At 42.4% G+C, this 26618-nt stretch overlaps 1 protein-coding gene across 3 annotated transcripts in view; it reads right to left on the reverse strand.

Annotated features, from left to right (window-relative positions):
• The window catches only part of UNKL (unk like zinc finger), a 246284-nt gene that overhangs the window by 19521 nt on the left and 200145 nt on the right, over positions 1–26618 (reverse strand). For all 3 annotated transcript variants that reach the window (XM_073636796.1, XM_073636797.1, XM_073636799.1), the window contains 3 exons: positions 22965–23195; positions 20605–20807; positions 11142–11399 (listed from right to left, as the gene is read on the reverse strand). In XM_073636796.1, the coding sequence (XP_073492897.1) occupies positions 11142–11399; positions 20605–20807; positions 22965–23195 (692 nt within the window). The remainder of the gene's footprint in view (positions 1–11141; positions 11400–20604; positions 20808–22964; positions 23196–26618) is intronic.

Genomic DNA, 26618 nt, shown 5'->3' on the forward strand with positions numbered 1-26618 from the left:
TAATATATTTAAACATAAAAAGATAGCACAGCGTTTTAAAATGAATAGTATATTTATTTTTCTCAGTTTAAATTTTTAGACTGTTTATAAGCCTTTATATTATAATTTGATATTCATATTTATTTTTGATACATTTAAATAAAAGGGTTTGTATTCTATTTTTTTTTTCTAAAATAATAGTTTGTCCCCCACCCCTCTACCCACTAACTGCCCAAGAGTTTACCAATCACTTTAAAAACAAAATTGATGAAATTCGTGAGGGGGCCTCCACTGTACAGACATCTTCCCCACTTAACATGCGTTTTCTAACAACACATTCAACACTTTCCTCTTTTAAACTGGATACTACTGAAGATGTTACCAAACATTTCTCACATGCCCACTTAATTGTCCCTTGGAATCTGTATCCCTCGCAAATACTATGGTCACCCTCTTCTATCCTATACTCTCTCATTCACATCTTTAATCTTTCCATATCTATTGGCACCTTCCCATCCCCTCTAAAGCATGCACAGATCACTCCCATGCACTGGACTCCACCAGCCTGAACAACTTAAGACCTATCTACTTGCTCTCATTCACCTCTAAACTTTTAGAACGCTTAGTTTACAACCCTCTAAGCTCCTACCTTACTGATAACAACCTTCTTGACCCCTTATGCCCCGTACACACGGTCGGATTTTCCAACGGAAAATGTGTGATAGGACCTTGTTGTCCATCACACATTTTCCATTGGATTTTCTGACACACAAAGTTTGAGAGCAGGATATTAAATTTTCCGACAACAAAATCCGTTGTCGGAAATTCCGATCGTGTGTACACAAATCCGACGTACAAAGTACCACGTCTGCTCAGAATAAATAAAGAGATGAAAGCTATTGGCCACTGCCCCGTTTATAGTCCCAACGTACGTGTTTTACGTCACCGCGTTTAGAACGATCAGATTTTCCGACAACTTTGTGTGACCGTGTGTATGCAAGACAAGTTTGAGCCAACATCCGTCGGGAAAAAAAATCCTAGGATTTTGTTGTCGGAATGTCCGAACAAAGTCCGACCGTGTGTACGGGGCATTACAGTCTGGCTTTTGCTCGCAGCATTCCACAGAAACTGCCGTACTAAATCTTACTAATGATTTACTAACTGCTAAAACCAATGGCTTCTACTCCATACACTTACTACTAAACCTCTCTGCCACCTTTGATACTGTTGACCACCCACTCCTCAAACTCCACTCGCTCGACCTTCAAAATTCTGCTCTATCCTGGTTCTCCACCTATCCTTTGGGGTCACCTATAACTCTGTCTCCTTCTCTCCTCTTCCAGTAAGGGTACCCCAAGGCTCTGTTCTTGGAACCCTTCTCTTCTCTATCTACACCTCATCTCTAGGTCACTTGATAACCTCCCATGGCTTACAATACCATCTCTATGCCAATGGTACCCAAATTGCTCTCTCTAATCCTCACCTCACTTCTTCAGTCTCCTCTCGCATTACTAACTTATTGACATGTCAACATGGGTGTGGCACCACTTCCTTAAACCAAATATTTCTAAAACTGAGCTGATATTATTCGCCACCACTCGTGCCCGCCTCCTTGACTTTTTCCATCAAGATCAATATTCAACTATCAGTCTCTCCCCCTTCACGCCAGGGTACTAGGTGTAATCCTAGACTCTGACCTGTCCTTTTAACCCCAAATCTAATCAATTACTGTCTAAAGCTTGTAAACCTCTGTAACATTTCGAAACTTCGCCCCTTTTTAACTAATGAAACCACCAAGCTACTCATTTCACTCGCCTTGACAATTGTAACTCCCTTCTCATAGGCCTACCTCTCCATAGGCTCGCTCTTCCTCAGTCTATCATGAATCGTGCTGCCGGACTCATCTAACCTTACCAACCACTCAGCGTCTGCCACCTCTCTATTCCAAACTCTTTACTCACTTTCAATTTCCCCAGCAAATTACATTAAAAATGTGCACAACATACAAAGCCATCCACAACTCTGCCCTGAGCTACGTCATCAATGCGGTCTCCAAGTATCACCCTAAACCATCTTCTTCGCTTCTCGCAAGAACTCCTGTCTTCAATCTCTCATCTCCTCCCCCTATGCTCCTCTCCAGGACTTCTCCAGAACCTCTCTCATCGTCTGGAACTCTACCTCAATCTGTCTGGCTATCACCTACTCTGGGTGCCTTTAGGAGATCCCTGAAAACTCATATCTTCAGGGAAGCCTATCAACCCCTACACCTAACAACTGACCTTTTATCTCTTCCATCAGCTCATCCCCACATTTATAAAACTTTTTTTACCACTTGCCCCACTCTATTAGATTGTAAGCTCCTATAAGAAGGGCCTTCTTAACCCTCCTGTATCTTATTGTATTGTAACTGTACTGTCTCCCTGTAAAAGCACTGTGCAAACTGTTGGCACTATATAAATCCCGAATAATAATATTAATACTAATTACATTTTTTGGGATATGTGGGATAGACGCGTGATTGCATTCTGTTGTAAAAAGACTCTACTGTGACTTACTATTTAGAGCAATGATTTATTCCACAAAATAAACAAATAAGAGTGGTAGTAAACTCTACTAAAAAATAAATAAATGGGGCCCCTTGCAGTTTAATGTCACAATGTGCTGGTATGCATCACATACTAGCACATTATAACAGACTTGCCTTTCAAACAGAACACAAAAAAAAGTAGCACTCCATGGGTAAAATCATAAGTCATATAAAGTACGTCTAAACTGGTAGACAGATGAAAAATAGTTTATTACACTGAGATGATGAACAATCCCTGCACAGTTCTGTATAGGATTGTGGAATATAAAAAAATAAATGCAGCAGTCAGACAGCATAAAGCATCAAAATAAGGATAAGTTTAAAATGTTTTTTATAAAAAGCAAAGCAGTACCACACAGAAAACCTGGGTAAAGAGGATGGTAGTACAGACCAGGTTGCTTGCTGGTAAGATGTAAAAAGTAAACTACCTGACCCATATAGAGAACGGTGACAGCCCGGTGGGGAGGAGATGTTATCCAGCCCGATGGCAGCACACAGGAGATTCAGCTCCGGAGGTCTGCAAATTAGAAAGCTGCACCTGCAAGATGACACTCTGCTGGCTGCTGGTGAGGAGCTGGGGTTGATCTTGAGGCACGGCCGTGCAAAAATTGCAAGGAGTAAACACTGTAATCCCCGCTGGAACAGTGGATCCTGGAGAACCGAGCAAAGCATCGAGATCCGGGCACGCTGGTGACGTTAACAAGCTGCGTCCGAATGTGGAGAGATGGTAGCTTCGTTTTGGGGGGCTGAACTGCAAGCTCTGGTTGCCGTGACTGACATATTTCACGCGCATGCGCTTTGTCAAAGTCACGGAATACTGGCAACAGCAGTATTTAAATTCATAGGAAGGGGAGGGGGCGGGGGTAGCCAGCCTGGAATATACTATTAACCCCTCTCAACCCTATGACCATCAATATACACTATACCTAGTGCTTTTGAGCCTCAGTCACACTTGTGTATTAAATAAATATAGTATTGACTGGGAAGCACATATCATTTGTATATAATCTTTGTATATACTATATAGCTATTGTTACACAAATAATGAATTAGAAAATAAGGATCAATATATATATTATATAAAAAATAAATATATATAATAAATACATATATACATACATATATATACAGACAACAGACAATACTATCAAAGAAATTGCTAATACAGCAAGATTCGTGTCCATGTCTAATATCAAATATAGGACCATTTCAAAAATCATCCATAAACATTATAATATTTTGTTGCCCCCTAAACCACAAACAACACAAAAACGCGTACCGTAAAAAACATCATTGCCCCGAGTAAGCTAGAAAAACCGAAAAAAAGGCCTCAGTTTGATATTAGGACTTTTTTGATAACAGGATTGGGGCATTTCAGTGTCGGAAAAGAGGTTGTCTTACATGTCACTGGTTGTTCATGGTTGTTCAAAAGTTGTTACCAACAAGGGCACCATTTTTGAGATTAAACAGTTTATCACTTGCTTGACTGAGTTCTATGTCCTACGGTCTCTGTAATCTTTTATATGTGGGTCGCGCAATGCGAACTCTAGGTACAGGAGTGGGTGAGCACCGCAGGTTCATTAAAAAAGGATTTGACCAACACAGTGTCCCGTGCCATTTCCTCCGGGCACATAACCAAGATTTTAGAGGCCTGGAGGTAATGACGATTGAGGCCATTCCAAAGGGGATACTGATTGATAATGAGAGGTTCTCCCTCCTTTGTAAAAGGAAGACCTTTTGGATTTATTTGCTGGATTCCCTTTCTCCTGATGGCCTCAATGAGGAACTTGATATTCATAATATCATGTGACCATGCCACATGGGGCATTTTTGTGGCAGTTTTTGTTGCTTTATGTCTGGCTCTTTGGATTTGCTGTACTCACAGATATGACCACTCAGGAGATGTTCATAGATGGGAATATGTATACATCTCTATATGCAAGTTATGGTTGTTCCTCAGAGCCTTTTTCCATGTGTGTATCACTTAATACTGGTCATTACTTTCTGGTTGTTATATATATATATATTATATATATATATATATATATATATATAGTGGGGATGGAAAGTATTCGGACTCCCTTAAATTTTTGTTGTAAATATTGCAGCCATTTGCTAAAATCATTTAAGTTCATTTTTTCCCTCAGTAATGTACACACAGCACCCCATATTGACAGAAAAACACAGAATTGTTGACATTTTTGCAGATTTATTAAAAAGAAAAACTGAAATATCACATGGTCCTAAGTATTCAGAACCTTTGCTGTGACACTCATAACTCAGGTGCTGTCCATTTCTTCTGATCATCCTTGAGATGATTCTACACCTTCATTTGAGTCCAGCTGTGTTTCATTATACTGATTGGACTTGATTAGGAAAGCCACACACCTGTCTCTATATGACCTTACAGCTCACAGTGCATGTCAGAGCAAATGAGAATCATGAGGTCAAAGGAACTGCCTGAAGAGCTCAGAGACAGAATTGTGGCAAGGCACAGATCTGGCCAAGGTTACAAAAAAAAAAAAAATTCTGCTGCACTTAAGGTTCCTAAGAGCACAGTGGCCTCCATAATCCTTAAATGGAAGACGTTTGGGACGACCAGAACCCTTCCTAGAGCTGGCCATCTGGCCAAACTGAGCTATCGGAGGAGAAGAGCCTTGGTGAGAGAGGTAAAGAAGAACCCAAAGATCACTGTGGCTGAGCTCCAGAGATGCAGTCGGGAGATGGGAGAAAGTTGTAGAAAGTCAACCATCACTGCAGCCCTTCATCAGTCGGGGCTTTATGGCAGAGTGGCCTGACGGAAGCCTCTCCTCAGTGCTAGACACATGAAAGCCCGCATGGAGTTTGCTAAAAAAACACCTGAAGGACTCCAAGATAGTGACAAATAAGATTCTCTGGTCTGATGAGACCAAGATAGAACTTTTTGGCCTTAATTCTAAGCGGTATGTGTGGAGAAAACCAGGCACTGCTCATCACCTGTCCAATACAGTCCCAACAGTGAAGCATGGTAGTGGCAGCATCATGCTGTGGGGGTGTTTTTCAGCTGCAGGGACAGGACAACTGGTTGTAATCGAGGGAAAGATGAATGCTGCCAAGTACAGGGATATCCTGGATGAAAACCTTTTCCAGAGTGCTCAGGACCTCAGACTGGGCCGAAGGTTTACCTTCCAACAAGACAATGACCCTAAGCACACATCTAAAATAACAAAGGAGTGGCTTCACAACAACTCCGTGACTGTTCTTGAATGGCCCAGCCAGAGCCCTGACTTAACCCCAATTGAGCATCTCTGGAGAGACCTAAAAATGGCTGTCCACCAACGTTTACCATCCAACCTGACAGAACTGGAGAGGCTCTGCAAGGAGGAATGGCAGAGGATCCCCAAATCCAGGTGTGAAAAACTTGTTGCATCTTTCCCAAAAAGACTCATGGCTGTATTAGATCAAAAGGGTGCTTCTACTAAATACTGAGGGTCTGAATACTTAGGACCATGTGATATTTCAGTTTTTCTTTTTTAATAAATCTGCAAAAATGTCAACAATTCTCTGTTTTTCTGTCAATATGGGGTGCTGTGTGTACATTAATGAGGAAAAAAAATGAACTTAAATGATTTAAGCAAATGGCTGAAATATAACAAAGAGTGAAAAATTTAAGGGGGTCTGAATACTTTCCATTCCCACTGTGTGTGTATATATATATATATATATATATATATATATATATATATATATATATATATATATATATATATGTAGAAAAAACACATGGAACGATGCTTGATGCCAAAAAGTGTCCTTTTACTGAAAAAGTTAGTTCATTGAATATTTCAAAATACAAGCAAGCCACTGTACAGTTCCGAGCACAAATCGCTCTTCGTCAGGCTTTTCAGGCTGAAAAGCCTGACGAAGAGCGATTTGTGCTCGGAACTGTACAGTGGCTTGCTTGTATTTTGAAATATTCAATGAACTAACTTTTTCAGTAAAAGGACACTTTTTGGCATCAAGCATCGTTCCATGTGTTTTTTCTATCTTTTATGGTGGAGTTTTGGGAGTCCACCCTGACGGTGCCTTGATTGAACAAGGATATCAAGATAAGAGGGTAACCCACCTGATGTTCATTTATATATATATATGTATATATAGATCATTATTTTCTAATTCATTATTTGTGTAACAATTCCTATACAAGTGTGAGTACAGAGTATATACAAATGATATGTGCTTCCCAGTCAATACTATATTTATTTTATGCAAGAGTGTGACTGAGGCACTGGTATAGTGTATATTGATGGTCATAGGGTTGAGAGGGGTTAAAAGTATATTCCAGGCTGGCTACCCCGCCCCTTCCCCTTCTCTTTCAATTAATTTAAATACGGTTATTGCCAGTACTCCGTGACTTTGACAAAGCACACGCGAAACATGTCAGTCACGGCAACCAAAAGCTTGCGGTTCACCACCCTAAAATGAGGCTTCCATCTCTACACATCCAGACGCAGCTTGTTGACGTCACCAGCGCACCCAGATCCTAAAGCTTTGCTTGGTCCTCCAGGCTCCACTGTTCCAGCGTGGATTATGGTGTTTACATCTTGCAATTTTTGCACGGCTTCACGATCAGCCCCAGCTCCTCACCAGCAGCCAGCAGAGTGTCATCTTGCAGGTGCAACTTTCCAACTTGCAGACCTACAGAGCTGAGTCTCCTGTGTGCTGCCATCGGGCTGGATATCATCTCCTCTCCACCGGGCTGCCACCGTTCTCTATATGGGTCAGGTAGTTTACTTTTTACATCTTACCAGCAAGCAACCTGGTCTATACTACCATCCTCTCTACCCAGTTTTTCTGTGTGGTACCGCTTTGCTTTTTTAAAAAACATTTTAAACTTATCCTTATTTTGATGCTTTATGATGTATGACTGCTGCATTTGTTTTTTTATATTCCCCAATCCTATACAGAACTGTGCAGGGATTGTTCTCAGTGCAATAAACTATTTTTCATCTATCTACCAGTTTAGACATACTTTATATGACTCATGATTTTTACCCATGGAGCGCTGGGTTTTTTTTGTGTTTTGTTGCTAGTCTTCCATTTTTCAGTGGTTAGGCAGCATTATCTTGTTTATCCGGGTCCTATATGGACTGACAGCTCTTAGCGCTTGATAATTGGTGTATATTTTACCTTTCAAACAAATATCTCCAGCAGCACACTGTCACCGCTCTCACAATCATGGCACGGTGCTCTCTACATTCACAGCACAATCCATGTTGCGTGAATGTAGAGTACTGTGCTTGTGCTAAATATGTCATCATATGGAGTCAAAATTTATATCTACTAAATGACGCAAGTCCAGGCCATTTACAAGCCACCTACAGGCAAAACATTTTATAAGCTTACTTTTAAGGCAATGTTAAAAATCTTGACTTAAATACCACTTTATTATAGAGTAAACCTGTGTGTGATACTAGAGTCACAAATTATTGTGAGGTTTCTAAAAGAAAGCATGAAAGAAGTGGTTTGCTTCCACACTGATTTGTTAGAATTTAGGCTGCTTTTAGGCCTGGTTCACACCTATGCATTTTTTAGTGCATTTTCAGTTTTTGACTATAGTGTACTTCTGCAATTTAACATGGTTTACTATGGGTCATGTTCACATATGTGCATTTTATGAAAAGGGCCAGGGACTTTTTTCTGGTTTTTGGTTACATAGACCTCAATGGATCAAAAACATACATTGAAAAACCCAAATGCACCTGGAATATACAAACTGCAACCTGCGTAGGTGTGAACTAGGCCTTACATCGATGCGTTTTTACCTTGCTAAACAGCACAAGAAAAACACAATTTAAATATTTCCCTTTATATCCTATGGGACTCGTCACACCACTGCACAGCGAGTGCACTGCATTTTGAAAAGTCCTGTATGCTGCATCTTTGGTGTGCTTTTCAAAACCACACCAAAAGCACAGCTCCCCAATGAAATGATTAGGAATAGTCCCATGTCCATTTTTCAATTGTGCCTGCTGGAATTCAAGCACCAAGAAATTGCATCAAAAATCCATATGCATTTTTAATGCATTCCTTCAACAGCACTGTGGAAGCACACTTACACTGCCTTGAAAAAGTATTCATACCACTTGGGATTTTCCACATTTTGTCATGTTACAACCAAAAACAAAAATGTATTTTATTGGGATTTTTATGTGACAGACCAACACAAAGTGGCACATAATTGTGAAGTGGAAGTAAAATGATAAACGTTTTTCAAACTTCTTTATTAATAAATATCTGAAAAGTGTGGTGTGCATTTGTATTCAGCCCCCCGGAGTCAATACTTTGTAGAACCACCTTTTGCTGCAATTACAGCTGCAAGTCCTTTTGGGGATGTCTCTACCAGATTTGCACATCTAGAGAGTGACATTGTTGCCCATTCTTTTTTGCAAAATAGCTCAAGTTCTGTCAGATTGGATGGAGAGCGTCTGAATATCAATTTTCAAGTCTTGCCACAATTGCATTTAGGTCTGGACTTTGACTGGGCCATTCCAACACAAGAATATGCTTTGATCGAAACCATTCCATTGTAGCTCTGGCTATAGGTTTAGGGTCGTTGTCCTGCTGGAAAGTGAACCTCCTGCCCCAGTCTCAAGTCTTTTGCAGACTCGAACAGGTTTTCTTCTATTTTGGTTTTGGCTGCATCCATCTTCCTATCAACTCTGACCAGATTCCATGCCCCTGCTGAAAAAAAGCATCCCCGCAACATGATTCTGCCACCACCATGTTTCACGGTGGGGACGGTGTGTTTAGGGTGATGCACAGTGTTATGCCCCGTACACACGATAGGACATTCCAACAACAAAATCCATGGATTTTTTCCGACGGATGTTGGCTCAAATTTGTCTTGCATACATACGGTCACACAAATCTTGTTGGAAATTCCGAACGTCAAGAACGCGGTGACGTACAACACGTACGACGAGCCAAGAAAAATGAAGTTCAATAGTCAGTGCGGCTCTTCTGCTTGATTCCGAGCATGCGTGGAACTTTGTGCGTCGGAATTGTGTACACACGATCGGAATTTACGACAACGGATTTTGTTGTCGGAAAATTTGAGATCCAGATCTCAAATTTTGTGATGGAAATTCCAATGGAAAATGTTCGATGGAGCCTATACACGGTCGGAATTTCCGTCAATGAGCTCCCATCGAACATTTTTCATCGGAAAATCCGACCGTGTGTACGGGGCATTAGTTTTCTGCTACACATAGCATTTTACTTTTAGGCCAAAAAGTTCAATCTTGGTCTCATCTGACCAGAGCACCTTCTTCTGCATGTTTGCTGTGTCCCACACATGGCTTCTTGCAAACTGCAAACGAGACTTCTTATGGCTTTCTTTCAACAATGGCTTTCTTTCTGCCACTCTTCCATAAAGGCCAGATTTGTAGAGTGTACGACTAATAGTTGTCCTTCTCCCACCTGAGCTGTGGATCTCTGCAACACCTCCAGAGTTACCATGGGTCTCTTGGCTGCTTCTCTGATTAATGCTCTCCTTACATGGCCTGTCAGTTTTTTTGTGGACGTCCATGTCTTGGTAGGTTTGCATTTGTGCTATACTCTTTCCATTTTTGGATGATGGTTTGAACAGTGCTTCGTGAGATGTTGAAAGCTTGGGATATTTTTTTAATAGCCTAACCCTGCTTTAAACTTCTCTACACTTTATCCCTGACCTATCTGGTGTGTTCCTTAGCCTTCATGATGCTGTTTGTTCACAAAGGTTCTCTAACAAACATCTGAGGGTTTCACAGAACAGTCCACACAGGTGGACTCTATTTACTAATTAGGTGACTTCTGAAGGCAATTGGTGCCACTAGATCTTAGTTGGGGGTATCCAAAGTAAAGGGGGCTGAATACAAATGCACGCCACACTTTTCAGATATTTGTAAAAAAATTTGTAAAAAAATTTGAAAACCATTTATCATTTTGTTTCCACTTCACAATTGTGTGCCCCTTTGTGTTGGTCTGTCACATAAAATCCCAATAAAATACATTTTTGGTTGTAACATGACAAAATGTGGAAAAATTTAAGGGTATGAATACTTTTTCAAGGAACTGTAGCTGCGCGTTTTCAACTAAAAGGGGTGGTATGCTGCTGAAAAAAGGGGAGGAGAGCTGCTGTTTGAGCGGAAAATCGCATGAAAAAACACTTGAAAAAACACTCGAAAAAACACTCATGTCAATTTTTCAAGGCTTTTCCATTCAAGTCTATGGGGACAAAAACACTCAAAAATCTGTGTGAAAAGTAGCTTTTGTACTTTTTCTGAGCGACAGGTGTCTTGCTACAGGCGACAAAACGCTCATGTGTGAACATGGGGCCATTAAAATGAATGGTATTTTGCTTGTTGAACCTTTCTGAACGTCAAGCTTCGAGCTGAGAAACACTCAAGTGTGAACAGGGTCTGGGGGAAAATGAAGTACTCAGCAATAAAATTGTTTATTTTAATGTATTTTCTGGGTTTAAAGCCCTAAGTTTATAAACTACAACACCAGCCTGATAGTATGAAAATATATCAGAATTTAGTTGCCGTCTTACCCCATCAACTGTTTCTAGATCAGAACACAGCTGACTTTTCAGAGAATGTAACTTTGGTAAAGGAAGCTTTTCCATATCACTGTATTTTCTCAATGCAGAAAACTGTGGGGATACACGGATGACATCAAATTCTTCTTGTATCTTCTTCAGTTTGCCTTCCACCTCCTCTTTCTGTAATAATGCTAGCTGTCGGTCCGCATCAGCCACCTTTGCGCGCTCCTTGGCTTCTTGGGCTTCCTTCTGCCAGGCATCACATGCCTTTGGAATGTAATAGAAGCATTACAATCACTTTACATCTATGCCCTATAGTTCTTCACATATTACAATTTAAATTAAGATTACAAATATAGTTTTGTAATAAAGATATGCTTGAAAGTTCCTAGAACTTGCAGGAAGTCATATAGAGTTGCTTTCTGATCTTTACAGTGCATCCTGGAAAGTATTCACAGCTCGTCGTTTTTTCCTCATGTCGTTATGTTACAGCCTTATTCCAAAATGGATTAAATTAATTAATTTACTCAAAATTTCCTCAAAATTCTACAAACAATATCCCATAATGACAACATGAAAGAAGTTTGTTTGAAATCTTTGCAAATTTAATATAAATAAAAAACGGGAAAAAAAAAAAAAAAATCACATGTACATAAGTATTCACAGCCTTTGTTCAATACTTTGTTGAAGCGCCTTTGGCACCAATTACAGCCTTAAGTTTTTTGAGTATTATGCTACAAGCTCAGCACACCTATTTTTGGGCAGTTTTTCCCATTCTTCTCTGCAGGACCTCTCAAGCGCCATCAGGTTGGATGGGAAGCATCGGTGCACAGCCATTTTCAGATCTCTCCAGAGATGTTCAATCGGGTTCAAGTCTGGTCTCTGGCTGGGCCACTCAAGGACATTCACAGAGTTGTTCCATTGCCACTCCGTTGTTATCTTGGCTGTGTGCTTAGGCTCATTGTCCTGTTGGAAGATGAAACTTCACCCCAGTCTAAGGTCCAGATCGCTTTGAAGCAGGTTTTCATAAAGGAAGTCGCTGTACATTGCTGCATTCATCTTTCCCTCGATCCTGACAAGTCTCCCACTTCCTGTCGCTGAAAAAAACATCCCCACAGCATGATGCTACCACCACCATGCTTCACTGTAGGGATGGTATTGGCCAGGTGATGGTACCTGACTTCCCCTAGACATGAGGAGTTCAATCATTGTTTCATCAGACCAGAGAATTTTGTTTCTCATGGTCAGAGTCCTTCAAGTGCCAACTCCAGGCGGGCTGTCATGTGCTTTTACTGAGGAGTGGCTTCTGTCTGGCCACTCTACCATACAGGCCTGATTGGTGGAGTGCTGCAGAGATGGTTGTTCTTCTTGAAGGTTCTCCACAGAGAAACACTGGAGCTCTGTCAGGGTGACCATCAGGTTCTTGGTCACCTCCCTAAGGCCCTTCTCCCCCCGATCACTCAGTTTGGCTGGGCAGCCCACTCTAGGAAGAGTTCTGGTGGTTCCGAACTTCTTCCATTGACGGATGGTAGTGGCCACTGTGCTCATTGGGACCTTTAATGCTGCAGAAAATTTTCTGTACCCTTCCCCAGATCTGTGCCTCGATACAATCCTGTCTTGGAGATCTACAGCCAATTCCTTGGACTTCATGGCTTGGTTTGTGCTCTGACATGCACTGTTAACTGTGGGACCTTATATAGACAGGTGTGTGCCTTTCCAAATCATGTCCAATCACCTGAATTTACCACAAGTGGACTCCAATCAAGTTGTAGAAACATCTCAAGGATGATCAGTGGAAACAGGATGCACCTGAGTTCAATTTTTAGTGTCATGGCAAAGGCTGTGAATACTTGTACGTTTTTTTTTCCTTTTTTATTTTTAATAAATTTGCAGAGATTTCAAACAAACTTCTTTCACATTGTAATTATGAAGTATTGTTTGCAAAACTTTGAGGAAAATAATGGATTTAATCCATTTTGGAATAAGGTTGTAATATAACAAAATGTGGAAAAAGTGAAGCACTATGAATACTTTCCGGATGCACTGTATCATTTATTGGTAGATCTACAATCCAACAATAAACATATAATATATTGTAGCTTAGCAGTTCTTGGGTGTGGTGGCTGCATTCGTTTTTATTATACAGACTTTTCCTCCTTTAATTTCACCTGGTGATTCAATAAGTAACACTTTCTGTCCTAGAGTAACAGTGCCCACTCGCTGTATTCCATCTATGGTGAAGCAACCTTTTACCTCAAGACAGAAAGGACTTCAAAACACCTTTCCTCCCATCTTCAAGAAAAAGCTACCATTCATGATGTGTGCCTGCAACTGTGTTCACCAAAACGGGTTGCGTCATTACTCCTGCATACTACAGTAAGCGTTGAATTTTCCCTGGAAATTACAGTTCTAGCTGGAGAACAGCTCTCATAGCAGGTAACTTGTTCTCAACCTCCTCCATTCATTAAACGCCTTGTGTTATGTTCACTAAATACATAATAATCTGATTGGAGGAGAGGCAGATAAATGTCAAAATCTTCTCTCTTCCAATCATGGAATGCCTTGTATTTAGTGAAAAACATACAAGATGTTTTGTGAATAAGTGAGATGGAGGGTGAATGACCTTCTATGAATAGTTCTGAGAGCTGTCAGACACGCGGGAGACTGAGACACGATGAGAGCTGAGCTGTGTGTGAGACATGCTGTGAGAGCAGAGGAAGAGAGAGCGCTGAAGAGAGTGAACCGCACCAGGAGAGAGACACGCTGACCTGACCAGAAAAGGTAGCGGGGACTGGGAGATTGTGAGTTGGGATGGGTGATCAGCTGATCAAGAAAGGTGGCGGGGGGCTGAGGAGTGACGCGGGGTGCTGAGGAGTGACGCGGGGTGCTGATGTCGCGGGGTGCTGAAGAGTGACACGAGGTGCTGAAGAGTGACGCGAAGCGCTGAGAGGAGCTGTGAGGTAACTGGAGTAGCTGTAGAGCCAGGGGAGAGTAGAGTGCTAATAGTAAGTCTTAATTATTATCCCCAGTAAAATAGAGGGTACAAATGTGCAACAGGATTGCCACTCTGTGCACATTATGCTCCATGTATGCGTTCCTTGATGAATCAATCATGGGCGAATACTGATGTGCGAGATGTCAGCTAGTTGTTTCTCTGGAAGCCCAGATCCTGGAACTAGAAAGCAAGGTGGCAACACTGCGCAGCATCAACAACCTAGAAAGAAGTTTGGACATTACCCAGCAGATGCTGGCGGGGGCCAGTGTAGAGGAGGTTGGCGACATGGAGGCACAAGAGCCAGAGGTAGGTAGCTGGGTGACAACTAGAAGGAGGGGTAGAGGGAAGAGCGCTAGGGAGGCCAGTCCTGAGTTGGTAAACCTCAACAAATATGTCAAGTTGCATGATGCTGGGGATATAAGCTCAGGGGTGGCAGTGCTGGAGCAGGGCCCTCCCCTAGCTTCCATGGATGCAGGAAAGTTTAGACAGGTTCTGGTAGTAGGGGACTCAATTATTAGGAGGACAGAAAGGGTAATCTGCCATAAAGACCACTGTCGCCGAACAGTATGTTGTTTATCGGGTGCTCGGGTTTGGCAAATAGCGGACTGGGTAGACAGATTATTGGGTGGGGCTGAGGATGACCCAGCTGTCATGGTACACGTTGGCACCAGTAACAAAGTGAGAGCAAGGTGGGGAGTCCTAAAAAATGATTTTAGGGACTTAGGGAATAAATTGAAGAGGAGGACCTCCAAGGTGGTTTTCTCTGAAATACTACCTGTGCCTCAAGCCACACCAGAGAGGCAGCAGAAGATTAGGGAACTGAACAAGTGGCTGAGGAACTGGTGTAGGAAAGATGGGTTTGGGTTCCTGGAGAACTGGGCTGACTTCTCAGTTGGTTACTGGCTCTTTAGTAAGGACGGGCTGCACCTTAATGGCGGTGGTACTATTGGGAAGAAAAATAGCCACAAATTTGGGGTTTTTAAACTAGGTGTCGGGGGGAGGGTAAAAGGTAGCAATAACTGGCAGTGAGCATAGGACAGAGGGAAATAGTGAAGTCTCTAGTGAGTGGGGGTATGTTACAGGCCCCCTAACCTGAGAGAAGAGGTGGAGTTGGATCTCCTTTCACAGGTAGAAATGGCAGCAAGACACGGTAATGCCATTATAATGGGGGACTTAAAGGCCGGCCATTTCCTAAATGTTCTACAGGACAACTTCATGGCCCAATTGGTGAATTCCCCGACTAGAAGTAACGCATTGCTAGATCTTTTAATTACAAATGATACAGTTCTAACTGCAGATGTGGAAATATAGGACAACTTAGGAACTAGCGACCACAGAATGATTACATTCCGCATAAATCACAGGAAAGGGAGGCACGAGGGGAGTACAAGAACACTAAATTTCAAAAAAGCCAACTTTTCTAAACTGTGCTCAATGCTGCAGGATATTGGGGGGACCAAATCCTTGAAACATTGTACACAAAGGAAAAATGGGAGTGCTTTAGGAATATATTAAATAAATGTACCACTGAGTGCATTCCAAGGAGTAATAAATACAGAAGAACAAAGGTTAAACCTGGGTGGCTGAACCAAAACATAAAATGTCATATTAAAAGGACAAAAAATGGCCTTTAAAAAGTACAAAGTGGAGGTGTTAGTGTCAGCATTCCAACCATACAAAGAATGCTATGTGAGATGTAAGAACGCAATTAGGGGGGATAAAAAAAAAATACTATGAGAGACACATAGCGGAGAAGAGTAAAATGATCCCAAAAAGTTTTTATATATAATAATAGTAAAAAGGTGAGGTCAGAACACATAGGCCCCATAAAGGACGAAGAAGTGAAGGTGATTACAGATGACAAGGAGAAGGCAGCTGTGCTAAATTCTTTCTTCTCCTCAGTCTACACACAGGAAAAGGAGGGGTATTCCGACCACGATAGTATTGTTAGCAACACACCACAGGATCTACCCTTGTGGCCAACAGAGGCCAGAGTCAGGAAAGGATTAGAGAAGCTTAACATATTTGAATCACCAAGATCAGATTGCTTACACCCGAGAGTCCTTAAAGAACTCAGTCAGGTTACAGCCATACCACTATTCCTAATCTTCATGGACAGCATACTGACAGGATTGGTACCGGCTGATTGCCGAAAGGCCCACGTGGTACCAATATTCAAAAAAGGGCAGGCATCTATAGGTCTGTCAGCCTAACGTCGGCAGTTTGTAAACTATTTGAGGGGATGATAAGGGACCATATCCAAAAATTTGCTAACACAAACAGTATCATTAGCAGTAATCAGCACAGGTTTTATGAAACGTCGCTCTTGCCAAACTAACCTGTTATACATTCTACGAGGAAGTGAGCTGCCATCTAGATAAAGGAAACCCAGTGGATGTGGTGTATCTGGATTTTGCAAAAGTGTTTGATACAGTCCCCCACAAATGCTTAACCACTTGCCGCCCGCCATATAGCAGAATGACGGCGGCAAAGTGGTTTCAAAATCCTGACTGGACGTCATATGACGTCCGCAGGATATTGAGCCGCTGCGCGCCCCCGGTGTCAGTCTGACACCCCGCAGCATCGATCTAGGTAAAGAGTCTCTGACGGAGACTCTTTACCATGTGATCAGCCGTGTCCAATCACGGCTGATCACGATGTAAATAGGAAGAGCCGGTGATCGGCTTTTCCTCACTCGCGTCTGACAGACGCGAGTAGAGGAGAGCCGATCGGCTGCGCTCCTGACAGGGGGGGTCTGTGCTGATTGTTTATCAGCACAGCCCCCCCCTCGGATCCTACCCAGGACCACCAGGGAAGCTGCCCAGGACCACTAGGGAAGCTGCCCAGGACCACCAGGGAAACCAGTCACACTGGACCACCAGGTATGCCCCCTAGACCCCCAGGGACATACTAATCAGTGCAAAGGCAGCTGCCAATCAATGCCCAGGCAGCTGCCAATCAATGCCCACTCCAATGCCTACCACCAGGGATGCCCATCAGTGCCACGTATCAGTGCCTCGCAGTGCCGCCTGTTAGTGCCCAGCAGTGCCACCTGTCAGTGCCCAACAGTGCCGCCTGTCAGTGCCCAGCAGTGCCGCCTGTCAGTGCCCAGCAGTGCCACCCATAAGAACCCATCTTTGCAGCCTTTCGGTGCCCAGTGTCGCCTATCAGTGCCCACCAGTGGCACCCATGAGTGCCCATCAGTGCTGCCTATCAATGCCCATCAGTGCTGCATATAAGTGCCACCCATCAGTGCCGCCTACCAGTGCCCATCAGTGCCCCATATCAGTGCCCATCGTCAGTGCCCGCTCATTGGTGCCACCTCATCGCTGCCGCCTTATCAGTGCCGCCTTATCAGTGCCCATCAGTGAAAGAGAAAACTTACTTATTTACAAAATTTTTAAACAGAAACAAAAGCAAAACTTTTATTTTTTTCAAAATTTTCGGTCTTTTTTTATTTGTTTCGCAAAAAATAAAAAACGCAGAGGTGCTAAAATACCACCAAAAGAAAGCTCTATTTGTGGGAACAAAATGATAAAAATTTAGTTTGGGTACAGCGTAGCATGACTGCGCAATTGTCATTCAAACTGTGACAGCACTGAAAGCTGAAAATTGGTCTGGGCAGGAAGGTGTCTAAGTGCCCTGTATTGAAGTGGTTAATCTACAAGCTGAGGTCTGTAGGCATGGACCATAAGGTTTGATCCAGGATAGAAAACTGGCTACGGGGACATGTCCAAAGGGTTGTGATAAATAACGTATACTCAGAATGGTCTAGAGTGGTTAATGGGCTACCCCAAGGCTCTGTCCTGGGACCAATTCTGTTTAATTTGTTTATAAATTAAATAGAGGGTGGGATAAATAGCTTGATCTCAGTGTTTCCTGACGACACAAAAATATGTAGGGCAATAACAACAGGATATAGAAACTTTACAGGACCTGAATAAATTAAGGGAGTGGGCTACTGAATGGCAAATGATGTTTAACACTGAACAATGTAAGGTAATGCACTTGGGGGGTAAAAAAATAAACACAAGTTACTCATTAGGGGGAGAATCCCTAGGGGCTTCCAGGATGGAGAAGGATCTAGGGGTCCTAGTAGAAGACAGACTGAGCAATAGCATGCAGTGTCAAGCTGCGGCTGCCAAAGCCAGCAGAATATTAGCATGCATTAAAAAGAGAATTTACTCCAGAGATAAAACTATAATTCTACCACTTTATGGTTTGGCCGCATCAGGAGTATTCCGTCCAGTTCTGGTCACCAATCCTCAGAAGGGATGTGCTAGAGCTGGAGAGAGTCCAGAGAAAGCAACTAAATTAATATGAGGACTGGAGGACCTCAATTATGAGGAATGACTACAAGAGCTAAATTTATCCTTCCTGGAGAGAAGATGCTTGAGAGAGGATAGGATTGCGATTTATAAATATCTTAATGGTGATCCCAGCCTAAGTATGAAACTTTTCAGTCCCAGGGAGTGTAAAAGGACACGGGCCACTCGATGAGACTGGAAGAGAAGCAGTTTAACCTTAAGCCGCGTAGGGGATTTTTCACTGTCAGGGCGGTAAGGATGTGGAACTCTCTTCCACAATCAGTGGTGTCGGCAGGAAGTATGGATAGTTTTAAAAGACTCTTGGATGGGCATCTTAGCGAAAACAATATACAAGGATATAGGAAATTATTTTTCTACACACACACGTTGAACTGGATGGACTGTTGTCTTTATTCAACCTTACCAACTATGTAACAATATGTAGTTCTTCTGCCAGACTTGTAAATTTCAGCACCAGATGTCTGTCACTTACTGTATTGCAAAGGAATAAGGATATCAACAGTTTTAGTGAAAACAGCAGCAGCCACACATGGGGCACAAATCATTAATGGCAACTTGTTCTTACATTGCATATGTCCAAAAATAGTTTGTTTCCCAGAGTTCAGCTCTAAATACACTTTATCAGAGCAACACTATCAATTACGCTGCAACAGCAAAAGATGCCCAACTCCCCAATTTTTTTATACAGAATTACATAAACCCATATGCCCCTTTCACAAGATGAGGCCACTTGGATCTGCCTGTCAGTTCTTCAGGCGGATCCGAGCGGGCCACCCACTGACTTCTATGGGCAGGCAGATATCAGCGGAAAGGTGTCCGCTGACGCCCGCCTGCCATCCGATAAGATCCTCTCAAAACTGACGGATGGCGATACGTTCGCTATCCATCCAGAGGATTGGATGAAAACGGACAGGCTATCCATTTTCATATGATCTCACCATAGAGAACAGCGGGGCTCTGACAGGTCCGTCCCTGCACAGTGAGAAGATACGAACCTGTCCTCCGCCTGCTCAGCGGGGATCAACGGAGCGATCCTCAGCTGAGCTGGCGGGGTCCGTTCAGCGGATCCGCTCCATGTGAAAGGGGGCCTAAGGGTCAAACAAAATGTTTAGTACAATCAGGCCCCTTAAATATTTGCTTTGCTGTCCGGGGTAATTCTTAAAATTTTCACACGTTAAAATCAGCGATAACTGACAGAAACTTGCATAGAATCCCCAAATATAAATTTTCTGAAAACTGAGGCCCTGGAGAATAAAATGATGGCTGTTTTTTTTTTTTTTTTTTTATATTACACAATATCTATGCAGCCACGTATCAAAATGCTAAATTTTCCATCCCTTCTCACTACAATAAAAGTGATGGGGTGGCTGTAGAGCCACCAAAATCACTTTCATAGAGCAGCCAATCGCCAGCTGAAAAAATGATAATCACTTGAAACCAGGACTTTTTTTTACGTTCTGTGGACAGCAAGTAGTTAAAGAGGGAGTCAGACAAATTTAATGCTCTAACATGTGCCAAAACATAAGATCATATGCATTGCAAGATTTCTAATGTAATTGATATGCATAGTAAAATCGCAAGAACAAGCACTAATGAGAATGTAAACTGCTTCATCTTGTTCATTCCCAGGGCTATCCGATGCAATGTAAAAAAACATTCTCAAACTAGACAAATATAGAATAGGCCTCTCTAAAAACTAGCCCACAAAAGAAAAAATACATAAATAAGATATACATTTAAAGTAAACCCACTGTGGTACACACTGTTGCTTTAGAAAAAAAAAAAAAAAAGCAGACAACTCCCTGGTTGTCATGCTCATCCTATGACTCTTCTGTGAAAAGAATCCTGTAGAGACATTTGACACTGCCTGGCTTATTCCAGGCCAGTGACACACACAAAGTAGTGAAGTTGTAGGATGAGCACAACAGCCAGAAAATTATTAGAAGTTAGCAATATCAACATTCATATTTCTACCACGACAGGTTTACTCTGATCAGCAACAACTAGCTGAAAATCAGACAGCCTGACAACCCCACTCCTTTGTAACTGGGTACAATAATTGCTTCAGGGATAAACAAAAGGATTATATCAAATGCCAACAACGGCAGGGAGATTATCAAGCATCAAGTTAGACATCAAAATGCTTTACCTGTTTTACTTGCTGCCAGGAATCTTCCCATCTTTTTATTTTTCGCTTGGCATCATCAAGCTCTTTCCTAATTCGTGACAGTTCATTGCCATTTGAGCTTGTACTGGTGGAACTGGTAGGACCACTACTGAACACCGGGGATGGACTGGGAGAGAAACTACCACTAACAAAGTCCCAGATACTGCCTGTGACCCCATTCAAACCTGTCAAAATTTAAAAAAAAAAAAAAAAATGTTTGGGATGCAAGATTACAACTTTAAAAAGAACCAGAGTAAGTTTATGCAAGGATATGGAGTTTCATTTTTAAATTACTGCAACTGTTTAGGCTTGACTATCAAATAATTAGATTTGCTATTGTCTTTGTGTGTTAACAGTCACAGCTACTGGTAAACTGCACCTCTAGTTTTGAAACAAGAGGGGGGAATACAAAAACACAATTATTCAATGGAGGCGTTTAGGGAAAATTTAATATTTTGGAAGGGTGATATTAAAGTGAAAGTAAATGGCAAAACCTAACTAACGCTAACCCTACTCAAAATAGGTAAGTATAGCAATGTTTTCTTTACGGCACTATATAGATTAGGCTTAGAAAGTAGATGAGAGCAGGTATTAGAGTTAGTTAGGTTTTGCCTTTACTTCAACTTTAGGGGCTTGTTTGTATATTTTGAAATGCATAAAATGATTACATGCATTAAAAAGGATGGAGGGTATTTCCTGTACAAAATGCATGTTTAGTTTTTAAAGTAGAACTGAAAGCAAGAAGCAAAACTTTTTTTTTTAATTTTGAATAAAGGAAGGGTTATGGACCCTTTTTCTTTTTTTTTGCCCAATGGCAAGATTTTCCCTCACTTCCTGTCCTATAGCCACAACAGGAATTGAGAGTTAAGTTAGGAAGCTCTGTTCTGGTAGTCGCCTGATCTAGTGTGCCAACTGGAACATTTTCTCTTCATTACTGTTTTGGTCCCCACGACTAAGCTCCAAGGGGTGGAGACTAAGCTCCAAGGGGTGGAGTGAAATGCATTGGGGCGTGGCCTTGTCGGAGTCCAGACTGAGTTTGAAACTCCACTCATCTCTGTAGGGCACCATAGATGTGCGGCATTCACCCTTCTTCCCTCGAATTACTGTTTTGATGATTGCCCAAAATGTCAGATTTTATTTCACTTTCAGTGATAAGGGTCACCAAGACAAATATATAGGGTGAATCTCCCTTACAGTGACACAGACTGTCTTCCATTATTGATTTTTACAAGCAGTTCCACTGAGCTATAGGTTTTATCCAAGTGTAGTACAGATGTGTTAAACACATTTGAGGAAAATTTAAAAATGAAAGGGCCATCATTGTTTAGAATGGCTCAGATCTCATCACATTTAAAGCGGAGTTCCACCCAAAAGTAGAACTTCCGCTTATTTGCTCCCCCCCCCCGGTGCCACATTTGGCACCTTTCAGGGGGGAGGGGGGAAGGGTAACAGGGACCCGTTTTTGACAGGTCCCCTTCCCCACTTCCGGAGACAGCTCCGAGGCGCCGTCCCTCGGAAGTTCAGCCCCCTACTCCTTCCTCCGCTGTCAGGCCAATTAGAAAGTGCAGCGAGCATCGCGCATGCGCAGTAGGGAACAATCTGTGAAGCCGCAGCAAGCATCGCACATGCGCAGTAGGGAACTGTCTGTGAAGTCGATAAACCTCACTGCCGGTTTCCCCTTAGTGGAGAAGGCGGCAGCAGCACTTGACCCGAAGATCGGCTGGGGTGCCGACATCGTGGGCTTCCTGGAAAGGCAAGTGTACGAATATTAAAAGTCAGCAGCTACAGTATTTGTAGCTGCTGACTTTTACATTTTTTTCCCCAGGCTGGAACACCTCTTTAACTACACCAAAATTACATGAAGCTTAAATAGATTGTTATCATTAAGGCCTTATGCATACTTGAGCTCAAAAAAGCTTGTTTTACAGGTGTTTTTTTTTTTGTTCTGCCTCTAAACCCCTCTCCATACGTCCATGCACACATTAGCGTTTACAGAAGTTTAGAGGCAGAAGCCTTTAGAGGCAGGAAAAAAGCATCACTTGTATGTTCAAAAGTGGAGTGTTTTGGCTGAAAAAACCCCACCAAAAAAGTATTTAGTGCTTGAGCGTTTACTAATTTTAATGACCAGAATAAATGAACATTCTGGTCAATGAAGTGAATGAACACCCAAGTGCTTGACACACACGTTTGCAAAAACGCAGCTTAAGTGGGCATTTGAAGCTGCTTTTCTCCTGCTGGGAGAAAAGTGCTTAAAAGAGCCCCAGTGTGCACAGGGCCATAGACAGTACGTTTTATCATGTTTTCTTTAGTCCCAAGGTTTTCCACACTATATCAATACTTACCTAAAGAATTGTGTGAAGAAGATGAAGTGCCTAAGGTGCTGTGCTCTGATTTCAGTGTATGTGCCTGCTGCTGGCGTGGTGCCATGCTGGAGGCCAGATAAGACTGCGACAGTGACTGGGAGAGAGAACTTAAAGGAGACGTTGAGAGAGAAGAGGATGAATGCAGAGAGGAGGAACGGGCAAGAGAGCCTGGAATATTTACTGGAGCTGAACTTCCCAACAACCTCTGACCTACAGGAGAAGAGAAAGCAAAGTAGTAACATTTCAGTACAGTTACTATTTACAGACATTGAAATTCTTTACATCAAATTCAAATTTGCCGTAAAAAAATAGAACTGCAATTTGAAAAAATGGTTACCATAGAACCTTAGTACAAACAAACTGATACATGGATCATAGAAAGGTTTTGATGCCACCTCCAGTATTCAGGAGAATACAACCAGGATCCAAAATATGTGCACAACACAGTAGGCTTCTAAGAATTAGAAGTTTCTGAAAGAATATATGTCAATATTGCCCAAACAACCAAACTCCAATGGTTTACTTTTTGCGGAACTTAGAAAAAGAAGGAATAAAAACTTTGTGATTGGAAATGACAATTTTGATAAATGCATTCAACCTGCATCTACCCAAAATGTCAGTCCACGCAAAAATATTTCAGATCTAGATTGAGTTTGGTAAGCCAAGAAACACACCAGCTTTGTATTTCTCTTGAGGACTAGATCCTTTTAATATAGCTCTTTGCTCAGAGATGGGTATCAGCACCCCTCCTGTTGCATTCTCCACAGTACATCACAAATCCAAAATCAAACATTGAGAGTGTCCCTCTTCCCTTTATAACTGCCACAAGAGATGTGCAAACCTGAAAACTCAAATGCCGCGTACACACGATCGGACTTTACGGCATACTTGGTCCAGCGTACTGGATTTCGTCGGACAATTCGATCGTGTGAGGGCTCCAGCGGACTTTGCTTTCTCAAAAGTTTGACGGACTTAGATTTGAAACATGTTTCAAATCTATCAGACGGACTCGAGTCTGGTCGAAAAGTCCGCTCGTCTGTATGCTAGTCCGACGGACAAAAACCGACGCTAGGGCAGCTATTGGCTACTGGCTATGAACTTCCCTGTTTTAGTCCGGTCGTACGTCATCACGTACGAATCCGTCAGACTTTGGTTGATCGTGTGTAGGCAAGTCCGTTCATTCGGAAAGTCCATCGTACAGTCCGTTGAAAAGTCCGCTGGGCAAAGTATGCCGTAAAGTCCGGTCGTGTGTACGCGGCAAAGGCCTTACCACAAATGACCACAGGAGAAGCCATTATGCAGATTAAAGCCACACTCTCAAAAATGCCCCAACAGTAATGAAAATAAAAAACAGCTCTCGCTGCAATAATCACCCCCTCTTCAGTGCTGACACTTTCAGCTATTTTTTTTCCACTAGATGTTCTCAGCCTTCGGGGGTTAAATGTTGCCAAGCAACATTTAACCAGGAAGACAGAGGAAATATTGTGAGTGCAGGGCAAGCCAGATCCAAAAATTAAGGAGTAAGAGGATCCAAACTGCCCAGCCTGAAAACATCTGGAAAAGGTAAGTATTAAAAATAAATAAATAAAATGCACACAAGGTGGATGGGAGCCCAGAGCTAGGCTTTAAAAATCTAAGCAGCCACCAATGTCTGATTAACTAATATGGACCGACCCTTCAAATGCTTTGCTCTCTCTCTCTCTAATGCACAAATCTACAATGAAATGGCAGATATGTAAAATAAAAAATTGTAGAATTAGTATGTAGTATCTATCTTCTCACGTTAGATTAGCTAGATAGGCTAGAACAGGCTAGAGAAAGATCTACTTAGTCAAATAAAAAACTCAAATCGAATTTAGTGTTACACAAAGTGACAACTTTATATAAACAGAAAGTTGCCTGTGGATAAACTTTGTTTAGTAGAACTATAGGCAAAACTTTTTTTTTCATTTTGGATTAAGTAAGGGAGGGTTATACCCTTTTTTTTGCCATGTGTGTACCAATAAAGTGATTTCCCTTTACTTACTGTCCCATAGTCAAACAGGAAGGGAGAGGAAATCCCTGCAACCTGACCCCCAGGTGTCACCATTGGAAGATTTCCCCTCTATTACTTTTCTGGGGACAACCCAAAATTTGGGACAAACAGAAATAAAAACCGACAAGCACGCTAATCCCTCTCCACTCTATCCAAATCTTTAAAAAAAAGTTTTGCCTTTAGTTAGCGGCAAGGATGTGGAATTCCCTTCCACAAGCGGTGGTTTCAGCAGGGGGCATCGATAGTTTAAGAAAAACTATTCGATAAGCACCTGAACGACCGCAACATACAGGGATATACAATGTAATACTGACATATACCGTATTTTTCGGACCATAAGACGCACTTTTTCCTCAAAAAATATGGTAGAAAACGTCTCTGCGTCTTATGGCGTCTATATGACAGGCACCGCCCCCCTGCTGCTGCCGGCACGGCCCCCACAGCCTCCGCCCCCCCGCCGTGGTCGCAATGCTAGTCCCGGAAGACAGACATCGCAGGCCCCCATGAGCGCCGGGCGATCTCCCGGCCTAACACCTGCTGAGGAGACAGAGCAGCCCGAGCAATGGCACAGGTCAGGCTGCATTAATGGTAATATTCAGGCTGCATTAATGGTAATATTCAGGCTGCATTAATGGTAATATTCAGGCTGCATTAATGGTCAGGCTGCGTTTATGGCAATGGTCAGGCTGCGTTTATGGCAATGGTCAGGCTGCGTTTATGGCAATGGTCAGGCTGCGTTTATGGAAATGGTCAGGCTGCGTTTATGGAAATGGTCAGGCTGCGTTTATGGAAATGGTCAGGCTGCGTTTATGGAAATGGTCAGGCTGCGTTTATGGAAATGGTCAGGCTGCGTTTATGGCAATGGTCAGGCTGCGTTTATGGCAATGGTCAGGCTGCGTTTATGGCAATGGTCAGGCTGCATTTATGGCAATGGTCAGGCTGCATTTATGGCAATGGTCAGGCTGCATTTATGGCAATGGTCAGGCTGCATTTATGGCAATGGTCAGGCTGCATTTATGGCAATGGTCAGGCTGCATTTATGGCAATGGTCAGGCTGCATTTATGGCAATGGTCAGGCTGCATTTATGGCAATGGTCAGGCTGCATTTTTTGGCAATGGTCAGGCTGCATTTTTTGGCAATGGTCAGGCTGCATTTTTTGGCAATGGTCAGGCTGCATTTTTTGGCAATGGTCAGGCTGCATTTTTTGGCAATGGTCAGGCTGCATTTTTTGGCAATGGTCAGGCTGCACTTATGGCAATGGTCAGGCTGCACTTATGGCAATGGTCAGGCTGCACTTATGGCAATGGCCAGGCTGCACTTATGGCAATGGTCAGGCTGCATTTATGGCAATGGTCAGGCTGCATTTATGGCAATGGTCAGGCTGCATTTATGGCAATGGTCAGGCTGCATTTATGGCAATGGTCAGGCTGCATTTATGGCAATGGTTAGGCTGCATTTATGGCAATGGTTAGGCTGCATTTATGGCAATGGTTAGGCTGCATTTCTTTGACACAGGTCAGGCTGCATTTCATGGGCACTGATAAATATTTTAGTACACCATTTGGTTCAGAATATATTTTTTCTTGTTTTCCCTCCT

Source organism: Aquarana catesbeiana, linkage group LG06, assembly GCF_042186555.1.
Source record: "Aquarana catesbeiana isolate 2022-GZ linkage group LG06, ASM4218655v1, whole genome shotgun sequence".
Taxonomy (NCBI): Eukaryota; Metazoa; Chordata; class Amphibia; order Anura; family Ranidae; genus Aquarana; species Aquarana catesbeiana.